Source organism: Apium graveolens, chromosome 11 (genome assembly GCF_009905375.1).
Source record: "Apium graveolens cultivar Ventura chromosome 11, ASM990537v1, whole genome shotgun sequence".
In the NCBI taxonomy this organism is placed as follows: domain Eukaryota; kingdom Viridiplantae; phylum Streptophyta; class Magnoliopsida; order Apiales; family Apiaceae; genus Apium; species Apium graveolens.
In genome coordinates, this window is record NC_133657.1 from 205,577,789 (window position 1) to 205,602,341 (window position 24,553).

At 34.0% G+C, this 24,553-nt stretch overlaps 3 protein-coding genes across 4 annotated transcripts; 1 reads left to right on the forward strand and 2 right to left on the reverse strand.

Moving 5' to 3' along the window:
* Positions 1-4,247: 4,247 nt before the first annotated feature.
* On the reverse strand, positions 4,248-7,372 carry LOC141697906 (uncharacterized). Its single transcript, XM_074502460.1, has 2 exons — positions 7,081-7,372; positions 4,248-5,951 (listed from the first exon to the last, which is right to left on the reverse strand). The coding sequence occupies exon 2, from the start codon at positions 5,354-5,356 to the stop codon at positions 4,322-4,324; it is 1,035 nt and encodes a 344-aa protein (XP_074358561.1). The 5' UTR covers positions 5,357-5,951; positions 7,081-7,372; the 3' UTR covers positions 4,248-4,321.
* A 3,308-nt stretch (positions 7,373-10,680) lies between these two features.
* LOC141696630 (uncharacterized) lies at positions 10,681-16,409 on the forward strand. Of its 2 annotated transcripts, XM_074500746.1 has the most exons (5): positions 10,690-11,060; positions 13,418-13,495; positions 13,580-13,664; positions 14,406-14,494; positions 16,003-16,409. In XM_074500746.1, exons 1-5 carry the CDS (start codon positions 10,776-10,778, stop codon positions 16,144-16,146), a joined length of 681 nt encoding a protein of 226 aa, XP_074356847.1. In that variant the 5' UTR covers positions 10,690-10,775; the 3' UTR covers positions 16,147-16,409. The 2 variants fall into 2 exon arrangements, with proteins under 2 accessions (XP_074356848.1, XP_074356847.1); XM_074500747.1 differs by lacking the exon at positions 13,418-13,495 and having other exon boundaries at positions 10,681-11,060.
* Positions 16,410-16,815: 406 nt separating this feature from the next.
* LOC141696631 (uncharacterized) lies at positions 16,816-18,293 on the reverse strand. Its single transcript, XM_074500748.1, has 3 exons — positions 18,064-18,293; positions 17,803-17,971; positions 16,816-17,414 (listed from the first exon to the last, which is right to left on the reverse strand). Exons 1-3 carry the CDS (start codon positions 18,178-18,180, stop codon positions 17,236-17,238), a joined length of 465 nt encoding a protein of 154 aa, XP_074356849.1. The 5' UTR covers positions 18,181-18,293; the 3' UTR covers positions 16,816-17,235.
* Positions 18,294-24,553: the final 6,260 nt, after the last annotated feature.

Genomic DNA, 24,553 nt, shown 5'->3' on the forward strand with positions numbered 1-24,553 from the left:
AGCTATTCTAGTTACTTGCTTATATATTGCTTCAATGCATCCACGAAGACAAAGAAACAAGATAAATAGAAGACATTCTTCCACACGAATCATATCAAGTTCAATGTTTGTATAAAACTAAAGTTAAATCACAAGTTGATGTACTGTGAGTACCAGATGTGACCCTTTCCAAAAACCAGTACTCGCCCAGGAAGATAATTTAAATATATTGAAACATCGTTGTACTCAGGGTCCCACGGGTGACAATTTCGGGTTTCAGGTCGTATTTGTATTTGTAAACGTGTTAATTTCGGGTCAGGTTAAAATTACCAGAAATTAAATGAATATAAACTTTAAAGTGGAAAGGGATAAAATTCTTAATAACGGGTCATTTCGGGACGTACGTACGTGCCGTATTCAGTTCACTTTCGGGTTTTTTTTTGATAAATCGGGTTCTGACTCGAGTCGGGTTCGGGTCGTGTCCGATATTACCGCTCCCAGTTGTACTGCAGTGATGGAACCAAGACAAGACTATACAAATGCTTAAACTTTTTCACCGAAAATCATTCACAAGTATCAAATTAATAATGAAGCTATTGAATTTTTTAAAATATGTCTTAGTCTGTGATCTGGTTCCAGAAATTCACATGATCACCGGAACACTGATTGAGAACATTACAAAAATTTTAAAAGTATTTTAAAAACCGATTAGTTTCAGGCTAAACAACAAATGCCAACCAGCAAAATATCACTAGCAAAATCACATTTGAAGACTTCTTGGTAGATGAGGAATAAAAAATATTTGTGGTAATGACTGATAGAATTTAAACACTATTTGAACTTTGACTCCTCAGATATATTATTTGTACACAAAATTAAAAAATAATCCAAATATGACATGAATGACTAAAATTCAATTTCTTTAAAGGGGAGTTTCAAAATAACATGAACCCTAACCTCAAAATTACACTACAAGAAACAAAGTAATAATCGACCGAAAAAATCCAGCCTACGTAAATCGACCGCTTCTATGTTTCGGTCGATAATAATTGACCGAAATTACAATTAACAAACATATATAAAAGCAACGTAACGAGAAATACCCCTGTATTTAGGTGAGTTATATGAGTACGTAGTCTATTTCAGTAATATAATTAATAAATTTTTAATCAAATCATTTAATTACTCGTATATTTACTAGAGATGCACAAAAACCCCGGACCCGAAAATTTGGTCCGGCCCGATCCGGTCAAAGCCCGGTCAAGCCCGGCCCGGGCTTCGGGCCTCGACGGGCCCTATATTTTTAGGCAAAGCCCGGCCCGGCCCGGCCCGGTTAAAAGGCCGGGCTTCGGCCCGACCCGGCCCGATTAAAAGCTTGAAAAAGTCCGGTTATAATCTGATTATTCTAATATATTTTATTATGTATTTATAAATTCACATTTACTATAAATATAAATAATACTCTAAACACATATATATTTACATATTTGTGATTAATAATATTATTTATATACTTCGTTGCATAAATAATAAAAAAAGATATAATAAGTACACTATATATATTTGGATATCATTGTTATGAATATTTGGATATCATTGTTATCATAACAATGATAAAATATATTATATAAACATGTTTTTTTTTGCCGAACTTAAATGTTTTCAACGAAATAATGTTTTCATAATATATTCCATGTAAACTAATACATTTTTACGATGATTTAGTTGCTAACACATGTATTATTCAGAATCTCTAATAATACTCGATCCGATTTAAATTAGAAAAAAACCCGGCCCGATCCGATCCCGCCCGGAAAAAAAAAGCCCGGTTAGGCCCGCCTCGAGGGCCCAAACGGGCTTTGACATTTCCGGAAAGTCCGGCCCGACCCGGCCCGGTCAAAGTCAAAGCCCGAAAATCCCGGCCCGGTTAAAACCCGAGTTTTTTAAGGCCGGACTTTGGGCCTTTTGTGCATCTTTAGTATTTACATTTAAAAAATTTTGTGCTCACTTAACTCAGGTTGGTACGTACTTGCTATTTCTTTTTCATTTAAAAACAGCTAAGTTTTGGATGTCGGTAAACACATTCATTCATGTAACATTAACTAAAAATGGGAAATATGTAAATATATGCGAGGATCATGAAGAAACAAAAGAACGCTTCCAAGAACGTCTTAATCATTCTGTTCTGGAAAGAAGACTCGATTCACTAGTCTTGACATTTATGCTAATACAAACACCACAAGATACAAAAGGATGCCCAAAAGTCCTACTCTGGTAATGTCTGCAAACATGTTGCAGATACAGAGAAACCTGTGTTTCCTGTGTTCTCTCGTTCCATTTTATAAAAACCACTTTTCTTATTTGAACTTATAACAATCGGTATTTTAAAAAATCTCAATTTAATCGATTAATCTCCGATTAATCCCTTATAAAGTACCTGATTGATCTGGTTTTTGAAATCCGATTAATATTTACAAGTTTTTCTTCATCGTAGTATATATAATTATTTATTAAATTTAAAATACTATATTTATTGAAATATAAAGAATTATAGAAATTATGATAATAAATATATATTTGTTAATAAATTACTAATATAATCATAATATTCTATTAAATATAATTTAATATTATAATATATCCAATTTTTACTCTGATCGTCCTTCCGATTAATCCCCGATTTTTTATTAATATAAATCGGCAGCTGAACCGATCTTCAGCGATTCCCGATTTTTACAATAATGCTCAAAACATGAAACTTTTATTTAAGATGTTCGAGTACTGTACTTATTTATCCTCCACAACCTCATTTTATCTAATCGAAAAGCATCAAATATTATTTTAGTGTAATATTTGACGACTCATATATAAAATGGGAGAGTAGTCGGATGCAGTATGTTTTTCAGTTGATCTTTAATAAATGGCATTTCCCATCTCAATAAATTGTTAACACTTTACTTTCTGTATTATACATAATATTACGTTCGTATAATTATTAATATAGAAATAAAAGGGTTGGCAATTTCATAATCAAGCTTTACCCTACCAAGCAGAAAATTTCAGTAGTGAAAATATAAACAAATAATAATAACTGTTTATAAACAAGGTGAAGGAACACCGGCAGTAGAAGATGATTTTACTTTATAACAAGGTTTTACTTTATAACAAGTGGTGACGGTAAAAATCAAAATAGTTCATTTATTGAATTTTCATTCTGGGAATTCTATAAATAAATAAATGGGACACCTCTCAAACAATGAGAGAAATAAAAACAATTAAAGCCGTGTTTTTCGGCACCCGATTGTGCAGAATTCAGAGCCGGGATATACTGAGTATGTTTAGTTTGGTTTATGCGAGATTCTGGTTCAGGCAAGCTACTAGTTCTTTGGTTTGTAGCTCAGCTACTAGTTCTTTGGTTTGTAGTCTTTAGATGATTTTATTTCCAACAAGTTGTGTTTACGTGACACCAGCCTGTAATTCGGAATTATTCCAAACTCTCGGGACTCGGGCTATAATTCATACCCCAACACCTCCGGTTTTAAGTTGGGTCGACAAACACTTATTCTGTTTTTAACTGGACTGAAACTTCATGTTACTCACCAGCTCTCAACAAGGACAGGCTACCAAAAGAATATATTCAAGATGTTATTATCAGTCCTATGGCCATTGGTATAACAAATTCTTGGTACAGTAAACCCGTGACTACTTGTATATACTAGTTGGTGACTTGGTGTCCACTACTGTAATGGTTTCAACCAAAGAACTCTGTTCTGGTGATCCTCAGCTTTCGGTTTCAATACTCACCACTAAAGATAAAATGTAGAAGTTTATTTTTTAGGTTTCTTTGTTTATACGTGGTTGTGGTTCATTGGTCTACCTCTAGAGGAAAGTATGCAGGTTTGTGGTCATAAAAACCCCTTAATAGGTGTAGCTAATGGTGCGAGAATTGTTAGAATATAATATATGATCCAGTCGGTGTCTTCTTCTATCAGTTTAACGTTTTAGATGAGTTAGTTACTTAACAGGAATGGCCCTTATAGTAGTGTGGTTCGTGGTTCGTCGTTAGTGGGATGGCTAGATATCATTCTGAACACAATGGGGGGTTTTATGATACTTTGCTTAAGAGAAGGATGGGTATTTTGATAGTCTGTCTATGACTATAAGAGCCTATGCAGGTCTATAGTTAACATAATACGATTGGTCTTAGATTAGGTGAAACTCTGTTAGCCTGGTAGACGCACTATACTTCTGGGTACAATCACTAAGAATTCACATAAAGTCGCGTAAGATTAAGAACACAAGTGGAGAATAAATATGTGATACACTGAAATGAAATTTACATTTAGTTACGGAACTTCCTCTGAAACAAAGCAATGGAAACTGCTAGCTTGTTGAAAACAAGTTCAAGATTGTGAAAGTAAAAATACCTCCAAGACTTGATAAAATGCAAAGAACCGCAGAATCCTAAAAAGCCAACCAAGAGACCAGGTCCTATCCCAGCGTACAACCACATGTGCTCATCATCTGAAAAAATATCAGCTTTACTATTGTCTCGAAAACCATTTGAATCCGTGCCTTTAGGGAAGGGCTCCAGGATAGGTCCACCATAGAGATGCTTGTTGCCAACATAAACGGAGGGATCGTTGAGGGTTTGGAGTTGGTTTCCGTCTGGAATTCTCCCTGTTAAATCATTGAAGGAGAGATTTAAATGACTTAAAAAGTTCAAATATGAAAGACTCTGTGGAATAGCACCATAAAGCTCGTTTCTTGAGAGATCAAGAAATTCTAGTTTCTCTAGTTTACCAATCTTGCCCGGGATCCTTCCAGATAGATGATTACCAGCTAAGTTTAAACTCAACAACCAATGGAGGTCCATTAGTTCTTCTGGAATCTCTCCGCTAATGTTGTTATTGGATAAATTAATGGAAAACAGAAGCTCGGATGTAGTGGTATATGCTAGCTCAGACCCTTTCGCATCAACTAATATTACATTATTATCCACATTCACATGTGGGTTATGCTCACTGGGGTTAATACTTGTAACTATAAAGGTAAAATTGCTGAAACAACGAGGAATGTTTCCTGTGATGTGATTCATTGCCAAGTCCAAAACTTGGCCACAGTGGCAAAGTTCTGTGGGAATTTTACCATAGAAATGGTTGGACCGTAGTATTAAATACCTGAGTGCAAATAATTCCCAAGAGGGTAGAACATCACTCAAATTATTCTTCCCTACATCAAGTCCAACTAAGTTAAACAAATTTCCGAAAGATAAAGGGAGCTGGCCATGAAACTTGTTATTGCGCAAGTTTAAATATCTGAGAAAACCCAGAGAACCCAAAGAAGTAGGAATATTACCAGAGAAGTCGTTATTCATCACATCAAAAATCTCCAAAATTAGACTTTGAAGAAATTAGCAAGGAATTAAGGCTAGTGAGGTTAACAAAGTGATGTTCTGATACAATACCGTCCCATGAATTAGAAGCAAGATCCAATGATCCTAGATTTGATAGTTCCCCAATGCATTCAGGAATGCTTCCGCTCAGTTGATTATTACTGACATCAAAATCTGTTAACTTTGTTAATTGGCAAAATGATTCTGGTAGCCAGCCATAAAAACTGATTCCTATTAAGATTGAGGTCTAAGAGTTCTGTGAGATTGCCAATCTCAGCCGGAACTGAACCATCAAATTTGTTGCCTGCGAGACTAAGCTGAGAGAGTGATGTCAAGTTGGCAATAAATTCAGGGATCAAACCTCCAATTTCATTTGCGGTTAGATCAAGATAAGTCAAAGATTTCAAGTTTCCAAAAGATTGAGGAATGAAACCTTGGAGATTATTGGAAAAAAGATCAATTTCAGTGAGAGCAGTCAGATTCCCGATGGATTCAGGTATAACACCTTCGAGCATATTACCTATTAGATTAATTACAGTAAGAGCAGTCAAATTCCCGATGGATTCAGAAATCGAACCTGGAAATAATCGAATAAAATAGTTAAGCCCAATATTTAAAACTTAACTAAAATCATTGCCTTTGCAAATTCATTACTTCAGCTCATCCAGTGAGTAAAATAGTAAGACTGCATTTTGAACAAATACTTGATCCAAAAATAAACCGCTAATCCAAAACAGCTAGTAACTTTTTTATAACTTGAAATTTACTCTTTTTCTTATCTCGACTTTAAATCCCGTTTGACATCGTTGTTGTAAACAGCAAGAGCACCTCAGGTGAAAAAAACTATTTGGTAAAATTTAAAATCAGTTTTTCCTCTTGTCCCTAAAAGCTGTTTTTAGAAGAAAAAAGAAACAGGTCCCCGTGCTTTTGAAATAAGTTGTTTTACAGTTTTTGCGGAAGCAATTGCCAACGGACGACTACGTGACATTCAATCACAGAATCCATTGACAGCTGCATTTTAATATCAAATCTCACCAAAAATATTATAATTTTATATCTGACAAAAAATAAACGCAAATCGAAAACATTGCCTAAGAGCATCAGCAATGCAGAGGCCCGTCTTCTTATTTATCTGACCCCACTAACATGCCAACTCAGAAAAAAATGGGTTCGGGTTGAAATGCTCCAGCGTTCAAGTGTTATAAATGATTAATGTGGTCCCACCATTACTTATATTTCTTCTTCTTTTTGATGAACACAGTGAATGACAAACGTAAGAAAATAATAAACTATATGAAACAGTAAAACAGGTCTGAGCCCGGGAAAGAGGGTCTGGACAATTTTTCTCATCTGCTCCAATGCAAAATTTCGAGGACAAGTCTTTTTCGCGTGTCCCAACGCAGCACTTGGGCTTGCGTTGGGCATGCTCTAATACTTCTTACAGCACAACAAACATAATCAATTTAATCAATGTGGAGTACTTACAAATATTGTGTTTCGTTGGGGAGAATGATATGAGTAAAATTAATGGACAACAATGAAGTTTGGTGAGAAGATTTGAAAAAAATGAGTGAGTGCAATTTTATTATGATAGAAATTCTGAATAAACTAGAAACCAGTTCAAATTTCATTTTTTGCCTTCCATTTTCATTCATCCCAACCAAAAACAACAAAAGCGAGACACTTAAAACCGAAAGAATGATCACCTTGGAGCATACAGTAGGAAACCTTGGTTCCAAACAAGACTTTCTCTAAAGAGCATCAAAGCTTGCTTCTCATTTCCTATGCAGCTTATGTCCCCCCTACCAAACTTCAAATATGTCAGAACACATAAGCCATACACAAAAAGTAGTAAACTACTATGTTTTTGTATCTCCATAGCTAAAAATAATTAGTAATCAGAGAATGTATCTTGTATGATATGTTGATATCTGATTAACTATACGTTTTTGAAAATAAATATATAAGGATCTTGCTAGTCCTTTGTCCGCTCTGGTCTGACTTAAACTAAGGTTTGATTCCCAGCCACCCCCAATATTCTCACAATTTAATGTGGATACTAAAGGCAATTAATACCCCAAAGATGGGTGCCGGTGTTCCACTCTTCGACCCATAAATGGGCTTTCGAGTGAGGGGGAGTGTTAAATATATGATCCTATTGGGGCCTTCCTCTAACACCTTAAGGTTTTAGATGAGCTGGTTACTCAACATGGTATCAGAGCTTAGGCTGGCGGGAGAAATAAGGTTCGATTCCCAGTCACCCCTAATATTCTCACAATTTAATGTGGACACTAAAGGCAATTAATACCCCAAAGATGGGTGCCGGTGTTCCACTCTTCGACCCATAAATGGGCTTTCGAGTGAGGGGGAGTGTTAAATATATGATCCTATTGGAGTCTTCCTCTAACACCTTAAGGTTTTAGATGAGCTGGTTACTCAACAGATTCAGCTCTATTTACAATCATAAATAAAATATATCAATGGGTGTGGATACATGAATTGAAGTTAGTCATGAACAACTAACAAATATTTCATCGACGACGATGAAGTTGGTCTCCCACCCAATTGTTGCCGGCACTCCCGGCTATCTCTTTCACCATCCAGTCTCCCACTCAACGAAGACTTGCTTAATCGATGAAGTTGGTCTCCCACCCAATTGTTGCCGGCACTCCCGGCTATCTCTTTCACCATCCAGTCTCCCACTCAATGAAGACTTGCTTAATTGCTCTCTTTATGACTAAATAAATTCACCTCCATCCCACCAGGATTATTACTCTCTATTTTTCATTATCACAGGACACTTTAACTTTTTCATACATTTTATGTGCTCTGACCAGGTAATTAAAAATATTATTTTAAATTTTCTTTTTTGTGAAACAGAAAGTTGGGCAAGTCATTTTTCAGTCAAATGTTCATCTCATATGTAAGGCTTGCATGACGAATATAATTTTATAAGGAATTAAGGATCTAATCATAAACTCTGCAATTGCAGTATTAAAAAGTATGAGATATTACACCTTTGCAGAAAGGCGCAGCAAGGGACAAAGCACTTCTGATCCAGCTAATTCAACAAATATCGCTCAGAATAAGGCATATATATATGCATTAATTCCTAAATATTCAAACAGAAAACGAACAAGAGCACATACATCCAAGAACAATTACTGCACTCGGTTGTAAAACGATGTCTTATGGTTCTCCACCAAGCTCCACTCTTAGATTATCATATGGGTAAATCTTGGGTGTCTGGTTAAAACAGAAAGGAAAACAATAATCAATTCTTTGCTCTTGATAGTGAAAACAATAAAGAATAATGCCAGTAACCTACGGTTGTATTGATGCACTAATGTAAATTTGGGAATAAATCTATGTTACTCGGACTCGGCTTGAAGTGTCCGACATGGATACGTGTCTAAGTATCTGACTCGGTAACATTTTCAAAAATAAACATGTTTTTGCCTTAAAATAAGTGTCCCAGTCCGAGTGTTCATGTCCGGGTGTCAAGTGTCCGACACGGGTACTCGATGATAAAATGAAGAGTCTGAGTAACATAGGAATAAATTAATAAGTATGAATGATCACGCGCTAGCATGAACATCCTTTTGCTCTTCCTTAACCCAAAGTAGCATTCAGATGCTTACCTTATCAATATTACAAGTCCAGGTACTTCTACTGTATATGCATATCTAAGGTGAGAACATTTTCTTGTAAATTAGGATAAGATCCTATATTTGTTATAAGCACAAGTTAATTCTGCATTGACTAAATTAAATAAAGGCATTGACACCAAAAAAAGACCAGGTTTACATCCCCAAACAAATGTATGGGCCTATGGGGAATTGTATTGCCTGAACTGACTTAGAACTCCATGGTAGTAGGGATCGTTCAGTAAATTTACTAATGAGTGCCACTCGATGTATCAAAATAATATATAGGATAGAACTGAAAAAGATATCACTGAACAAATAACTTAGTTTCTTCTGGCTATGCTCGATCTGAGGCTCTATTGCCCACTAAGTATACGATAACTATCAGATGATCTACTGTGCTACAGATAGCAGTAACACCGTAACACACATCAAAACCCTGCCGTACCCGTGTCCACAGGACGCGACACTGACACCGACACCGGAACCAAGTGACATTTGGAAATTGGACACTTCATCTCAGACATTTGATAGCCTATCTCTAATATTTTGTTATATTTAACCCTTTAACTTTTGATATTGTACTATTATAAAATTACATTTATAATAAATATTATTTTACCCTTGTTTTCCAAAAATTTATATATTATTTTATATAAAATGATAGGTATTTGTGTATAAAAATTATCATAATATACCAAATATACTAAATACCGTGTCAAAATCCAAGTGTCGGATGGTCTTCGATTTCAGAGTTCAAAGAATCGGATATTCTGATTCGTGTCTGTGTCCGATCCTTCGATCCTTCTAAAAGAGTCTGAGTATCATAGCATGCAGAGGATGCATCACTGGTGTATACAAGTACCTTTAGAAGAATTGGATGAGCGACAATACTTGATGACTCAAACATGATAACAATGCTTTATATCAGGATGATCAAGCTAAAAACTATACATTCCATCCATCTTTATCCTGATGCAAGGACAAGGTCAAAAAAGTGAGGAAATAAGAAACAAAATCTATAAAAACAAAATATATCCGCAAATTGGTTCTGCAACTCGTGAATTCTTATTATTTAAGCATCATGGCAAAAAAACACACCCGAACTGAAACGGATATCTGATAAATGAGTTCAAGTTCATCTATTGTTAGTCGAGTCGCTTATTTAACATAAACAACATTTGACTGAACACGACTCGCTTGATTGTGGTGGATCGAGTTGAATTTGCTCGCGAGCTAATTGAGCGATACGAGATCATCAATTTAATAACGATTGAATGTAATTATAAAACGAGTTCGAACTTGAGTCGAGGGATAATTTTTGAGTTACTAGCAGAATTTAGCCTACTTCCACATTTATCTGACTCGACTTATTTAATTAAACGAGTTTGAATTTATATTGAAATACTCCCTCCGCCCCCCACAATTCTTTATATTAGGGGACGGAGACTCATCACGTACTTTAATGCTATTATTAAATGTAGTTGCATACCTTTTTTCTAATTTTTTCTTCTTTAATTAATAATATAATGTTCAAATTTTTAAAATGAAAAAACCCGTAAAGAAACGAGGGGAACGGAGATAATACATGATAGAGCCGAGTCCAAGTAAACGAGTTCGAATCTCTAAATTGATGCGTTTTTACCTTTCTCTCCCTAAACCTTCGACTAAACCCCAATAAAGTAATCCAAAACTAAACCCCCAAAACAACTTTTTTTTTACCGCACCAGAGAACTCAAACCCCCAAACACACAATGACGGAAGAGGAGACGGCGTTAACGGAGCTGGAGCAGCTCCAAACCCGGATCCTCCAACGCATAACCCACCTCGAACTCCGCGCTGGTCTCCCCTTACCCTACACTCAAAACGACGACGTTTCGGCCACGGAGCACCGTCTGTCTAGTATTTTATTAAGTAACGGCGTTAAATACTTCGCGTTTAAAAAAGCTGGTTTCGAATTTTACGATTTGAGCTTGGAGTTGAGACGCGATGCTCTTTGTGCTGCCTCGGTTCATCATCTTTGTAAGAGCATTGTTATGGTACGTGCTTTTTTTGTTATTTGTAGGCTCGAGTTTCGGTGAGAACGTGAGAATAATTGCTCCGCACATTTTAAATATTTAAGTACAGGTTCGGTTTTTAGAAAATTAGTCATACTTGTACATAGGGCTGCCAAAAAAATTCGAAATATCCGATATTCGTCCGAAAAATCGGCATCCGTATCCGAAATAAAGCGGATATTATACGTATATGACACAAAGCGGATATTATCCGTATTCGAATCCGACGATTGCGGATATGGATATGGATATGGGCATATTCGTATTCGATAATATCTGAATCCGAATAAATATATTTAAATAATTTAAAAATATATTATATTAAATTTATAGTGTGTTTATGTGTATACGCATATATATATATTAAATATTATGTTTATACAAATTTTATAGACATATAGGAAAAAATCATTTGAGTTCAACAATTTAAAGATAACGATTATATTGAAAAGAAAAATAAAATTAATTTTTGAAAAATTAAAATATAATTAAATCACTTTATCACTTATTTTAATTTTTAAAAATGAATTTTTATTTTTAACTATATTTTTTTCAATTTTTTTCAATTTTTTTTAATTTTTAATATAAAATAAAAAAATCTAATTGAAAATCGGATTCGGATCCGGATATTATCCGTATCCGGATAGTATCCGTCGGATCCGGATTCGGATATTATTCTTTAAATATTTCCGGATTCGGATACGAATACGAATACGGATTTTCGGATTCGGATCCGGATCCGGATATAGACATATACGTATCTGAATTATCCGTTTGACAGCTCTAATTGTACAAATTATTGTAGGGTAATGTGACATAAATTTTTAGTCATCGTTATACAAATTATTCTAAAGTGCAAACTCTCGAAACGTTACATTAATTTTTAGTCGTCGTTTTACAAATTACGTGCGGTAATAATTGAAATTAGGAATGATACCGTGTGGTAAGGGAATAATTGATATTACGAGTGGTAGTGGTTTAAATGACCTTGTAATACTTGTGATTTCGATTATTATTATACGGTAATAGTAATTCATCCGTGGCTAATTATTTATATTACGACGAATCACTTTTGTCATTGGATAATATATGGTAGATAGTGGTGATCGGGAACGGATTCAGGAATTTTATTTAATGTTATGGGGCTACCAAATTATTTTTGATGAAAGAACTTCGCAAGTTTTGATTTTTACAGGACACTTCTCTTTTTTACATTAATTTTAAAGGTAAAAAATTGTCATGTTTGTAGTGATGAGTTTGTAGTTATTATTTGGGAGAAGTTGTAGATATAAAAGATATTAGTACTTGAAGTTGCAGCAAGTAGTAATGTCTTGCAATGGGCATGTTTGAATTTCGGATATGGATACGGATATATAGTAGAATTATATGGAGGAAACTACATGTTAGTAGATTTTTCTTAGAATTACGGTCAATAGGTTGTATTTGTGTTGGAGAAAATTAAATCCATAGTATTTGATAAAGTTTATCAAATTCGGATGGTTTGAGAATAGGTGTTGGATTTTTCGCCGGGTTAATGCTTATATGCTGCCCTGAAAATCTTCCAGTGATATATATCCGATTGGAGAAAATACATTAAAAGATTTGTGTAATTGATCTTTAACACAACTGGAATTGCAGCTGACTGTAGATCGATTTTTAAGATATTAATATACCATCCATTTATTATTGGTCTTATATTTAGTTATCGGATGAGTTTTGGACCAGATTGGATATATGTTATGTCAATGTCTTTCCACATGAAAAGTATGAATGGGAGTGGATCAAATCTGAGCTCCTAGGCAGCTTAATTACATGTAAATGAGCTCTTTCTGCTATTTTTTAGACTTTATAAAGTTTTGAGAGATGATTTTTCAGCTTGAACTGCTAATACTATTTCCCCCCTCTGATTCTCTTATATAATTAGAAAATTGCAATACCAGTAACTAATTGCAATACCAGTAACTGCTAAAATATATGCCCTTTTAGTAAGGCTGTTCACACTTTGTGTGGTCTCAGTCCTGCTAACTGTTATAGTATATGTTACACAAAGGCCAAAGCCATCGACACATTTTGTTTACTTCCTAAAGCTATACCAGTTCTGGTCTTTTAATTTTTCGTCCTCACACTATCGGGATACAAGGTTTTGTAAAACAAAAGTGGTTTGATACTAAAGTTGATAATTACACATTATGCAAATAAATGCCTTCAATAAATGAGAAGTAATCTAGTATTAAGATAATAAGTTTCTTAATAGTGATTTACTTGTCGAAGCTGCACAGATCATCTTTCTCCAACTCCCACATACTATAGAATTTTTCATTGATACTGTTTTCATGCAGGTAAATACTCGAGCCCCATCAACTGTCACTGATTGTAGTAATCGTAACTTGTCAAAGTATTATATTATTATTGTTCAGGTCTGACATGTCTTCCGTATCATTTCTGTTGTCAGTCATTATTTGGTTATTTATTTTAGCACTAAATATAGTGTTTTCTTGCAGTATACTGCTCGATGTAATATGAAAAATGTGAAGAATTTTTTGTATTCTCTCAACAATGGCAAGATACCCAGAATGAAATTTAATTGTAAGTTGGAACTTTGAATCTACTGTAACAGAGAAATAAAGACTTGCCAAATTTATTGTAGGCAAGTAAAAGTTTCTATATTTGGTATACTATTTGGCTGGATTAGTTTCTGTAAGGCGCTTCTACAAGTTTTAGAACCTGCATGACTTTTCAACTTTAAGTGCGTGTAACATTCAGAAACACATATATCTAAATAATCGTAAATTATTTTTGTTAGACTTGGCAATTTCGAAATAGACTGCACTAAGATAGTTTGGCAATCCAAATTAGCAGATCAGACTTATACTTTTCTCAAGAAACTTATGCGAGCTATAACTGGCCATGAAGTTAAATTAAAAAATTTACTATAGAATATACGGATATTGAGGGTGAGTTGACAGTTCAAAATGATATACTATTATGAATTAGCCATATGTATGCTTTCAATTTTTTTACTCTTTATGAATTATCTGATATCTCATAAGGAAAATCAAGATTATGGCCGTCCATGCATCCATTTTAAACAACCCCAACATTGCTGATATGATATTTCTTGGGGGTTGAGCTCAAATGGTTTATGTGGTGTGAAATACTACATCCATCTGATATATTGTGCTAAATTTGCTTGTATAACTTTTTTTTTTCTCATATATCTAAGGATCTATTTGTGAAAATGCTAGAATATACAATTTACATGTAAGCTCTGGTTCATATATATTTCTTTCTAATAAACATGGGTTTCTAATAAACATGTTTCTGCAGTATTGCTTGCTCCGGAGGAGGTATCAGAGATGTTGACCGGGTATGTACGCAATGGAGTGACATGTATCGGCATGAAAACTGACATTCCGGTAAAATTTATTGATTTTTTAATCTCTGTAATCCATTCCTAGCACTCAACAAGTATGTAATTTATGTTAAGTAAAAAAAACAAGTATGTAATTTATACATGCCCGTTTCTTATGACACTTTACTGGATAAAAAAGTTTGGTTACTGAATATCTTAATTATAACTTAGTATTTAGAAGTACTATACATATTTTAGTCCCATCGTTGACGATAGTTTAATTTTTCAACTCCTGGGGCTTCCTCTCTGTTTTTCCCTATGCATTGTTTCTTACATACACCCATATTTATCTTAGTCTTTGTTAATAATGATGGAGAGATTAATTCTACATGACCTGTATTGAGTTGAACTTCTTCTCTTTTTCATATCCCTTTCATTATCGATGCTTACAGAAAGTCTTCTAGCAACTAACATGTTATGGTTGGACACAACTATGAATTTGCTGACAAGCTCCCTTATAATTCTAGTATCTTGTTTGAAAAAACATTGGCAGCACATATGGACCTTGAGCTTTATATTCTGTCATTATAGTTTTCTCTTTCATAAACTCTGTTTCTCTCTGATACACAAAAAGATGTAAAAAATGTCATTATCTTCCCTCGCGTTCATATATGTATATGTTTCAACTGCTGATGTTTAGTGTATAATAAATGAAGATAGTCATAATGTGTATACACTTGTAATTCTTATCTATCACTTAGCATGGATTTCTTCAGAGATTTGTAGGTTATAGGAACTGTTGGATTTGACACTGAATTTAATTATTGATAAGAAGTGTTTAGCCTTTTGTTTACAGTTAAATGGTAGCATATATTTTGTACATAAATTCCTGAAACTTTATACTGAACAGGCCAGCCCTCCCTGGCCTAAAGGGCGGTCCACTGACATTTATGTTAGATACCCAAAATAGGTCGAAGGTTTGAGGGTTGGTGATGTATTCTATAGTAACTCTTCTATTTCAAAAAAAAGTTAATGCAGAACATTAAGGAATTTTTGTCAAAAAGTGATGAAATCAGCATGTGTCATGGATTGGTTAATAGTGCATCTAATGATGACCAGTCAGAATCAGCCAAAACCTGGTTTCCTTGTGCCTGGAAGTGCACAGACACGTTACTGATTTAATATATTTGTTTCAAGTTTAAGATTTTTTAACCAGTGGATTTTATTATTTACAACTTCTTTGCCTATGTCAAAGACTAAACTGGTAGTGGCAATTGAACTGTTGGATGCATGTTTAAGTCGTAGTTGAACAGATACACCTCATTTCATGACCAGATTGTTTGTATGTAATGACCTCTTATATTAACATATGTTGAATAGAAATACGAACTTTGAATCCATCTTAGTAACACCAGGTCAACTCTTGCATGAAAAGCTTCCTTTTCAGCATGCATGTTGTGCATGAACAAAATAATAGCAAGAGGAAGGTATCATTTTACGGTTACATTGTTCTATGCATGTTTATATATAATAGTGCAATTGTCCAACATGTCACTTGTATATTGATAACAGATTATTTTGGACGAAGCAATTCTAAAGCTTGATCCAGACTTCTTTTGGTTGGGAGGTGGAGAGATAGATTTGAAACTGGGAATCAGAACATCAGAATTCGTCAACTATCTCAACCCTTTTATTGTGGACTGCAGCAGTTCTTAACTTGCCAGTCATCATGAATGAAATTTTAGCAACAGGATGTGGTGAAAGTATAGAAGAGACTGCAATCGAATGGTAAATTGTCTTCCTGAAAATCCCAACTACCATTATTTTTGAGATCTGCAACATTGTGGCTGCAGCTTTAGTTGCTGTACATTTTTTGTATCTTCCTTTCTACATCCAGGGAAACAAGATGAACATTTTGTATACAGTTTCCTTTGTTGTCCATCCCAATACCCTAGCTTAAAAGTTGCTGACTTTCGTAAGGTAGCCCTCTCCTATGACCAAGATCATAAGTTCAGTTCCATGCTCCCCTTCCCCTTTATAATTTATATATATGTATATAAGGCAACTGCAACTGGTCCACAATAGACGTATGTTGCAGCATACTTACCACGCGTATTAATCCCGGTAAGACAAAATATATCATATCCTATCTTAATAGCAAACAAAATGATAAGTATGCTGCAGCATACACTTGTCGGGGACCGGGACCCATACGGTTTATATACTGCCCATTGTTCAAACTCATGGGAAAAGAAGAATAAAACTTGACAGTTGGGAATGCAACTGAAAGTGTAGAAAAGTTTAGTATAACCGTCTCTATTTAATAGGAATCAACCAACACCGTTGCATCATGTCTATGCATAAGAAGAAACGACAAGACATCCATTTTGTATAGGCTTTTATTCATATCGTATTAAATACAAAGAAAGCAGACATTACATGGGACCATCTCCACTATATTCCTGTCAGCTTTACATTTGTATTACTACTACATTTATCTTCCACTATAATTTCAAACGTATTCAAAGCCATAGATAGCTTTGCTGTAAAAATTAGAATAAATTCTCTACTTCAGTAACAGTTCTCCCATGTAGAAGGTATCCTTACACATATAGTGTTCTGTTACAGTGTATATTTATGTAGTCTTCTGTTACAGTATATACTTTACTTGAGATATTGTTACACAAGTAAAAAATCGAGATAGTAATTGTTTGCTATGCTTTATATCTTGTGTTTCAGATGTGAATGATTGGTGTTTGCAGTTAGGTTTATACGGCCTATAACTGCTATGTATATGAATGAGATCTATAGTTTTCTGTTGTGGATAGGTGGTTTGCGATGGGGTTTAGCATAGTCCATAGCTACCACATCGTCTATGGTATCGTTATCTTCAGAGTTTGCAGTTTCTTCGACTTCATTTGGAGTAGATTCTAAGGTTGATCTTCGGGTTGTCTCCCCTGAGTATGATATTACAACCTCTCTTCCTGCAAGTCAATACATAAATATAAATTACATGGTAAAAAACTACCAGTTCGATCGAGCCATCTTTAGAAGCTTAAAAAAGATTGGTGCTAGCTGCGAGGCTCCTTGGACCTTTAAGACCTTGTATATATACTTATTGAATAGTGAAGTCTGAGTAAAGTTTAGATGCACAATTCTTGAGCATAATATGTGTTTTACTAGGCTTGCTTATGAAGAAGTAATTATTGTTATGACAAGATGATAGACAACAAAATACAAAAAGATGCAACAGGATACGGTAGCTTAAAGTCTTAAATAGGTTGGGTAGATGTAATTAAGTTTATGGCTGCATGGCCTGCATAGCTATCTACACACACACACACAATAGATCGTCGATTCAATAAGAAATACCTGTCGTCTCATCTTTCTTAAGGACGACGGTCTCCAATTCCTTTCCCACCACTGTATCTGCGAGGTCATCAGCTCCAGTACTAGTACTGTGTTCTTGTGCTTGGAGTACTAGTGTAGGCTCAGAGTGTGACAGAATGAAGGAACTTCCGAGTTTTCTGCTATGTACATCCTGCATACAGATACATTAAGCAAGTTAGAAATTTTCTTAGTCTCGCATGTTAGACGTATCAAAACTGTTTAAGTACGTACTAGTGATCTTACCTTGTCCAATACACGAGATTTTCTTTCATTCCTTCTGTGAGTTAAGCTTAGATGGCGAGCGCTGCATGCATGCAGAGAAACCAGGAATACCAGAAGAACACAGGCAAGTTTCGACATGTTACGCGAGAGAGATGATTCTTAGCTATGGATACGAATAATATTATGTGCGACGACTGCAAGAGTTGCGTTTTTAGCTGTGTGATGAGTTATGCTGTGTGATGAGTTTATGAGTTTGATCAGGGTTTGGGGTTCCTATAAGTAGTGCAGTGGGAATGGAATGGCATTAAATGCAGGCAAGATAGGGTTGTTATAGAGAACATGCAAGTGTTTTGCGAGATGAGGCTAGAAAACGAAATCTTAGATTTTTGGTGTCGACTATATATGTCCCCTCGTTTTCTCACTTTTTAATCAATTGAATGGCCCTTCGAGTAAACCAATATTATAGAGCAAGTACGTAGATGCATGAAATGAATAATTTTTGTAGGGATGCATAAAGAGATTATATTTACGAGGCCTTACTCCTGAGTTTTTAAAAGTAAAAGAAGTGATAAAGAGGTAAAGTAGTTTATCTCATTTTTAGAGTGAAAGTATGTCATGTTTTCGTTTATTACAACTTGCTTTAGTTACTTTAAAAAACTCCCGAGCACACTTACAAGTGAAAGTGAAACTACTTTACTTAATTTTAATTTTCACTTGCTTTCCTTTCTTTTAAAACTCAGGAGTAGAGCTGTTCACGAACCAAGTTAAACCGAGTTTTGATCGAATATAGTCGAGTTTTAATTTTTTTCTGATGAACCGAGCCGAGCCGAGCTTTCTTATCGAACAAAAATCGTGTCAGGATCAAGGAGCAAGGGGTAAGGGGTGAGTTTTGACGGTATGGAAGCTGATTGAGATGAAAGTATTGATTAATATTGATTTAAGTATATCAAGGAGTTCGGATCAACTTGCACTCATCTAACTAATCTCTCGGAATGTGACTAACACATCAGTCTACCGTCGTTTCCTACAACACTTGCAAAAAATCAAACTCGTTTCGTAGCTAACCACATATTCTTAATTTCTTCCATTTTTGCCATTTTGTGGGGGAAAGTTTTAGTTTTCATTTTCGTTAGTCACCGTCATTTCTTTGATGAAACAAGAGACAAATGAATCAAGAGCACATAGATCACTATTAATCTCGCTATCTAAATATTAAACAGAATCAAATTATGTTTAATATAGATTTGATTTGGTTATCACTATAATGATGTGTATAGGGCTGTTATTCGGGCCGAGCGAGCCGAGTTTCGATCCGGGCGTAATTCGAGCCGAGATTAATCGAGCCGAGCCGGCTCGTTTAGTTAAACGAGCCTAAACCTCTATCCGAACTCGACTCATTTAATTTCACGAGTCGAGTCGGCTTGTATAATTTTACAGTTAATCGAGCCTAAATCTCTACCCGAACTCGGATCGTTTAATTTCACGAGTGGAGCCGAGCTGGCTCGAGTAATTAAATGAGCCGGAACCTCTGCCCAAACTCGGCTCGTTTAACTAAACGAGCCGAGTCGAGCCCATTTAAACGAGTTCGCGCGAGCATGAGCCGCCCGACTCGAATTACAGTGTGGCACTGGCAACTTCACTCTGTTGTTGTCTAATCTCTCTCATTTGGTCATTGAAAACGAACATCGACTCAATTAGCAGTTTAAGTGGTGCATCTTAATCATTTAAGTGCGTATTATTTAAATGATCCAGTAGTTATACAATCAATTTTTAAGCAGGGCTTTAGTCATAAAGTTTTGATAATGGTACCAAAAGATTATGTGGTTATAAAACAGTTGCAAGTACCTAACTATTAAGTTACTATTTATTTGAACGCGATGAGATAACTCAAGTGATTAAGGGCTTATCTCTTGTCGTCTCAGATTATGGGTTCGATTCTCGCTCACCCCGAGATTTGTTAGAACATATACTTAATTGTAAAGGATATAAGTCATATTAGTCAAAAAAAAGTTCCTATCTATTTCTTATTATATATTTTTAGCCTCTTTTCTCGATTAAGTTTGTAATATCGAACATCCTTTTTTAAAGAAATGCTTGATTTTCGAAAAATATTTGTAAAATTATTTTCGAATACTTAAGTAATATTTGTTCACATAATAAGTTCAGCTCTTCGTCAGAAAATCAAATTTCGTCGTAAGTTAATGAGCATGGGCTCGTTTATTTCCTTTTAGCATGAGACTCCATCTCCATGTAACCATTTTCTTGTGCAATGATTAACAAGGGAATTAATTATATATGAACCAAGTGTTGACAATGAAGCAATTGTCCAAAATACGTTTCATGATACGTGAGCTGGTGTTTTGCAATTGTGGTGTAAAGGTACATGCGACTGACTATTCCTCGTTGTGTCCTGTTAATTTTTTAATATCATTCAAATTTTCTCTCGTATAATATGAACAATGTTAACAATTTAATGAATGGAACCAGTATAATTGTAAAGATATCAACCTATTAACGTTTCAAAGTTTAAATTTCCGATCCATAAACTAGATACACATATTTTCCGGGCTTAATTATAATATCACCCTTAAAGTATAATACGTTGTACACATGAATCCATAAACAAAAAAATTGTCTATTTTAATTTCTTAACTATAAATTTTGTACATTTTAACTCTTTTCCTAAAATATTTTTCAATATTACTCTAGAAGTTGTATATTTTTACTCCTTAACTACGAATTTTGTATATTTTTACCCCTTTAACTATGAGTTTTACAAATTTTAACCCTTTAATAATTTTTATATACTTGTATTAATTTTCAAATAAATGGTTTGAATTTACTTAATATATTAAAATATTATAATTATTTATCATATTAATTAGTTTACATAATAAAACTAATTTAAATAATCTATCATATTCTAATTTTAAAATTAGTATTATAAGTAGTAATTTAAATAAAAAATGACAAGAATATAATTTACGAACAATATTACCCTTAAAATATACGATTGCGAACATTATAACCCTCTAGGGTGATTTCGGTAAAAAAATTAATAAAAGGATTAAAATGAACAAATTTAATAATTAAAAGATTAAAATATACAACTTTTTTGTTCAGGATTTATAACTTTCAGATTACAGTTAAACCTCGATAAATTAATACTCGATAAATTAATAACCTTGCTAAATTAATAATTTTTTGTAACCCCGAGCCGGTCCTTTATGCTAAATTAATAATTCGCTAAATTTATAAGATAATATTTTTTTTATTAATACATATAAGTCCCATATAATATATAAATTAATAATTACAGATTACATCAAAATTATAGATTTCTATGATTCACTTTTATAATAAGCCTCAATTGTAACCTGATTATTTTTAAAATTGATGTCGCTTTGTACTTAATCTTGAATCTTTCTTAATACATTATGGAGTTCTGGCGTACTATGTTCATATTACAAGAGAAAATTACGTAATGTAATTGTTTATTTAAGAACATCTTTTTCGTGAGACTGACTCCAACTCTGTACTTAGTTAAATAGGGTCCTTTTTATTGTTGTGGTATATAGGACCAAAGCTGATCTAGAAAAAATAGGATCGTGCCTTTAACCATTTTGAGAACTTCAGGATATTACGTAATTTAATTAAATAAGTGAATTATTTCAATTTACTTAAATTCATAAATATTTCTTAATATTATTTTAAATATTCAATAAATGAAAATAAATTATTATTCTGAGAATTGTATATGTTATAAAATTTTAAATAATATATCTCGATAAATTATTAATTTATCGATATATAAATATTTCGATTAATTAATAATTTTTCATGGTTCCAAAGGTTTTAATTTATCAAGGTTTTACTGTAGGCGAACTTTCTGATCTTACAAGTGTACGTAAACAACCCTAACACTATAAAAATGTGACAAAAATGCTGAATACCTTTATTACTCCATCTTCCAAACTGAGAACTTTCTACCAGACCATAAAGTATATCGTGGAAATTGCGAGTGATTCGATGGACCACAAACATTCGATGGCATCATTCTATGTGAAATCCGCGTAGAGCTCGACTCGATTATTGCCGAGTTTACGATATACTACACATATCATTAGACAAGGGGCCGGGTGTTAGGAATTGAAACATGAAGGACCTACAAGGAGTGGCATGCAAGTAGGGACTAAACTTCCTCGGGGAACATTGTTTGATGGTCAAACCGTCTTGTAAAGACATATGGGGTCTTCGTATTATAGCCCCACCGTCCCGTGTTAATTAGTGGCTCGGTATCATGTGATGGTGCTATTGCCATGTGAACTTGGCTAGTAATTCATTGCTCAATTCAACATCCTTTTATAGGATGAAAAAACAAAGAAATTTCTGGTAGAGATTTCCCGGTCAGCGATCGAGATCTTAGGTTTTTCGCAGGGATGATAGAGAAGGGGGCTCGGGAGCTTGTGCCCCCGCTCATGTAACTTGCGCGCCTATCTTTGAGGCATTAATTTGCATTTTGTGTTTATGATAAATTGTGAGAAATATTAAGGGTGAGAGAGATCGAATCCAGTCTGAGCTCTCATACCATGTCGAGTAACCGACTCATCTAAAATCTTAAAAATTTTAAGATAGGACCGAACTGGATCTGATATGTATCGTTTATGAATTTGAATATTATAAGAGAAATCGACAAAACGTTGGTCCTATAAGAAAAAGTGTTTTAAGCATTCAATATCGATAATAGTAAGAGTATTTGAGGTATTTATAGATATAAGTTAACAAGTAATGTATACAAAATTGTTACTCCCTCTGTTTTTTATTATACGACGTTTGACTTTTCTGCACACATTTCTAAGTGCCTTGATCGCATAGTTAAAATAATAATTTTTAAAATTTTATTTTTGTAAATTAAAGTTTTAGTTATATATTTTTATTCAAAAAAATAAAATTTTAAAAATTATTATTTTAACTATGCGGTCAAGACATTAGAAATGTGTGCAGAAAAGTCAAATATCATCTAATAAAAAACAGAGGGAATAGTTTTTTTGAACTAACTATGTGATGAGTTATTTGCATCAATTGTGGATTTGGACTTTGATATTGGAGATTTCTCTTAAATTCAACCCTTGAACTCTACGATCATGTAACCAACCCTTTAAATTTAAGATTAATTATTAAATTTTTAGCTCACTACTGAAATTTCAGGCTCCAGATATTTGAGAAGCACGAGATGTTTATAATTTTTTGTTATAAATAAATGATTTCTTTTTTGTTAAATTTCTGGATCCGCCGGTGATTGAACTTCGTCGTTACTTCGGCAGTCGAATCCAGTTAGAGCATTGATTGCTTTATAATCCCGTATGTCTACGGAACATTTGGCAAGAGATTTTAGTGCTGCGTTTGAACAGTCGTGTAAAATTTAAAAGGCTTATGTCTACCGAGGGCATGACCATGCCCTCGACGGCCGGTGGCCATTAACTTCTCCACGATCTTATCATTTACCCTCTTTACACGTGTCGTTCACCTAAGTATCTTGTCACTCTTTTCACCCATTCTCAGTCTTTTCACGAACTTTGAATATTGCAAATTTAGTGTCGTTTTCATATCGGTTAATACGTGCAACACGATGAAACATGTTTAAATAGACTGATGAAGAAGCAGGTAAATAGACATTAGATACTACGGTAACATGCATATCGTTGACTTTGCTCTTCTGGGCTAATAAGATTTACATGTGGTAATTAGATACTCCCTCCATCATCCCAGCGGGTTGTTTATATTGGGAGACGGTGATCGGCATGCATTTTAAAACTCTCATAAAACATGTTTCCCTAAATAATTTTAAATATATCTTTTTTAAAATAAAAATATAATATTTAAACTTTTATACAGAAAAAAAAATTCTAAAAAAAAATATAGAACTATATTTTATAGTAGCCTTAAAGTACATGCCAAGATTGAGGCAAAAGTTTATAAAGAATCCAGGGGACACTGAGACACGGAGGGAGTAATTACTTAAACCAGTACTTTCTCTGTTTTCTTTTATACGTCGTTTGATAAAATTCTTTGACCGTATAGATAAAATATTTTTTTTAATTTTCTTTTTCTAAATTAAAATTTTACTTATATATTTTTATTCATAAAAAAAGAAGAAATTAAAAATTATTACTCTAATTTTGCGGTCAAAACACTTAGAAGTGTGTGAACAAAAGTTAAACGTCATATAATAAAAAATAGAGAGAGTACTAAAACTAGTAAGAGGTATTATTACTGTATCGTACAATATAGTATTATCGATTTTACGTAATTTTTCTATTATATGCGGTTGAATTTGCAAATAGAGGTCTCCAAGGCCTAAAAAAATAGAGGGAGTACTAAAACTAGTAAGAGGTCTCCACGGCCTAAAAAAAGGTGATCTCCGTAAAACTTAACTCTTTACTTATAACATCGATATTATATAAAAATAAGTTTATTATAAATTATGTCACAACATGTAAACCTTAAATTA

Coding starts and splice junctions, on each gene's coding strand:
- LOC141697906 (XM_074502460.1), bottom strand. CDS start 5,356: ATGAATAACGACTTCTCTGGTAATATTCCTACTTCTTTGGGTTCTCTG.
- LOC141696630 (XM_074500746.1), top strand. CDS start 10,776: ATGACGGAAGAGGAGACGGCGTTAACGGAGCTGGAGCAGCTCCAAACC. Junction 13,665..14,405: donor ACCCAGAATGAAATTTAATT/GTAAGTTGGAAC, acceptor ATGTTTCTGCAG/TATTGCTTGCTCCGGAGGAG. Junction 14,495..16,002: donor GCATGAAAACTGACATTCCG/GTAAAATTTATT, acceptor TATTGATAACAG/ATTATTTTGGACGAAGCAAT.
- LOC141696631 (XM_074500748.1), bottom strand. CDS start 18,180: ATGTCGAAACTTGCCTGTGTTCTTCTGGTATTCCTGGTTTCTCTGCAT. Junction 17,972..18,063: donor AATCTCGTGTATTGGACAAG/GTAAGATCACTA, acceptor ATCTGTATGCAG/GATGTACATAGCAGAAAACT. Junction 17,415..17,802: donor TAAGAAAGATGAGACGACAG/GTATTTCTTATT, acceptor ATTGACTTGCAG/GAAGAGAGGTTGTAATATCA.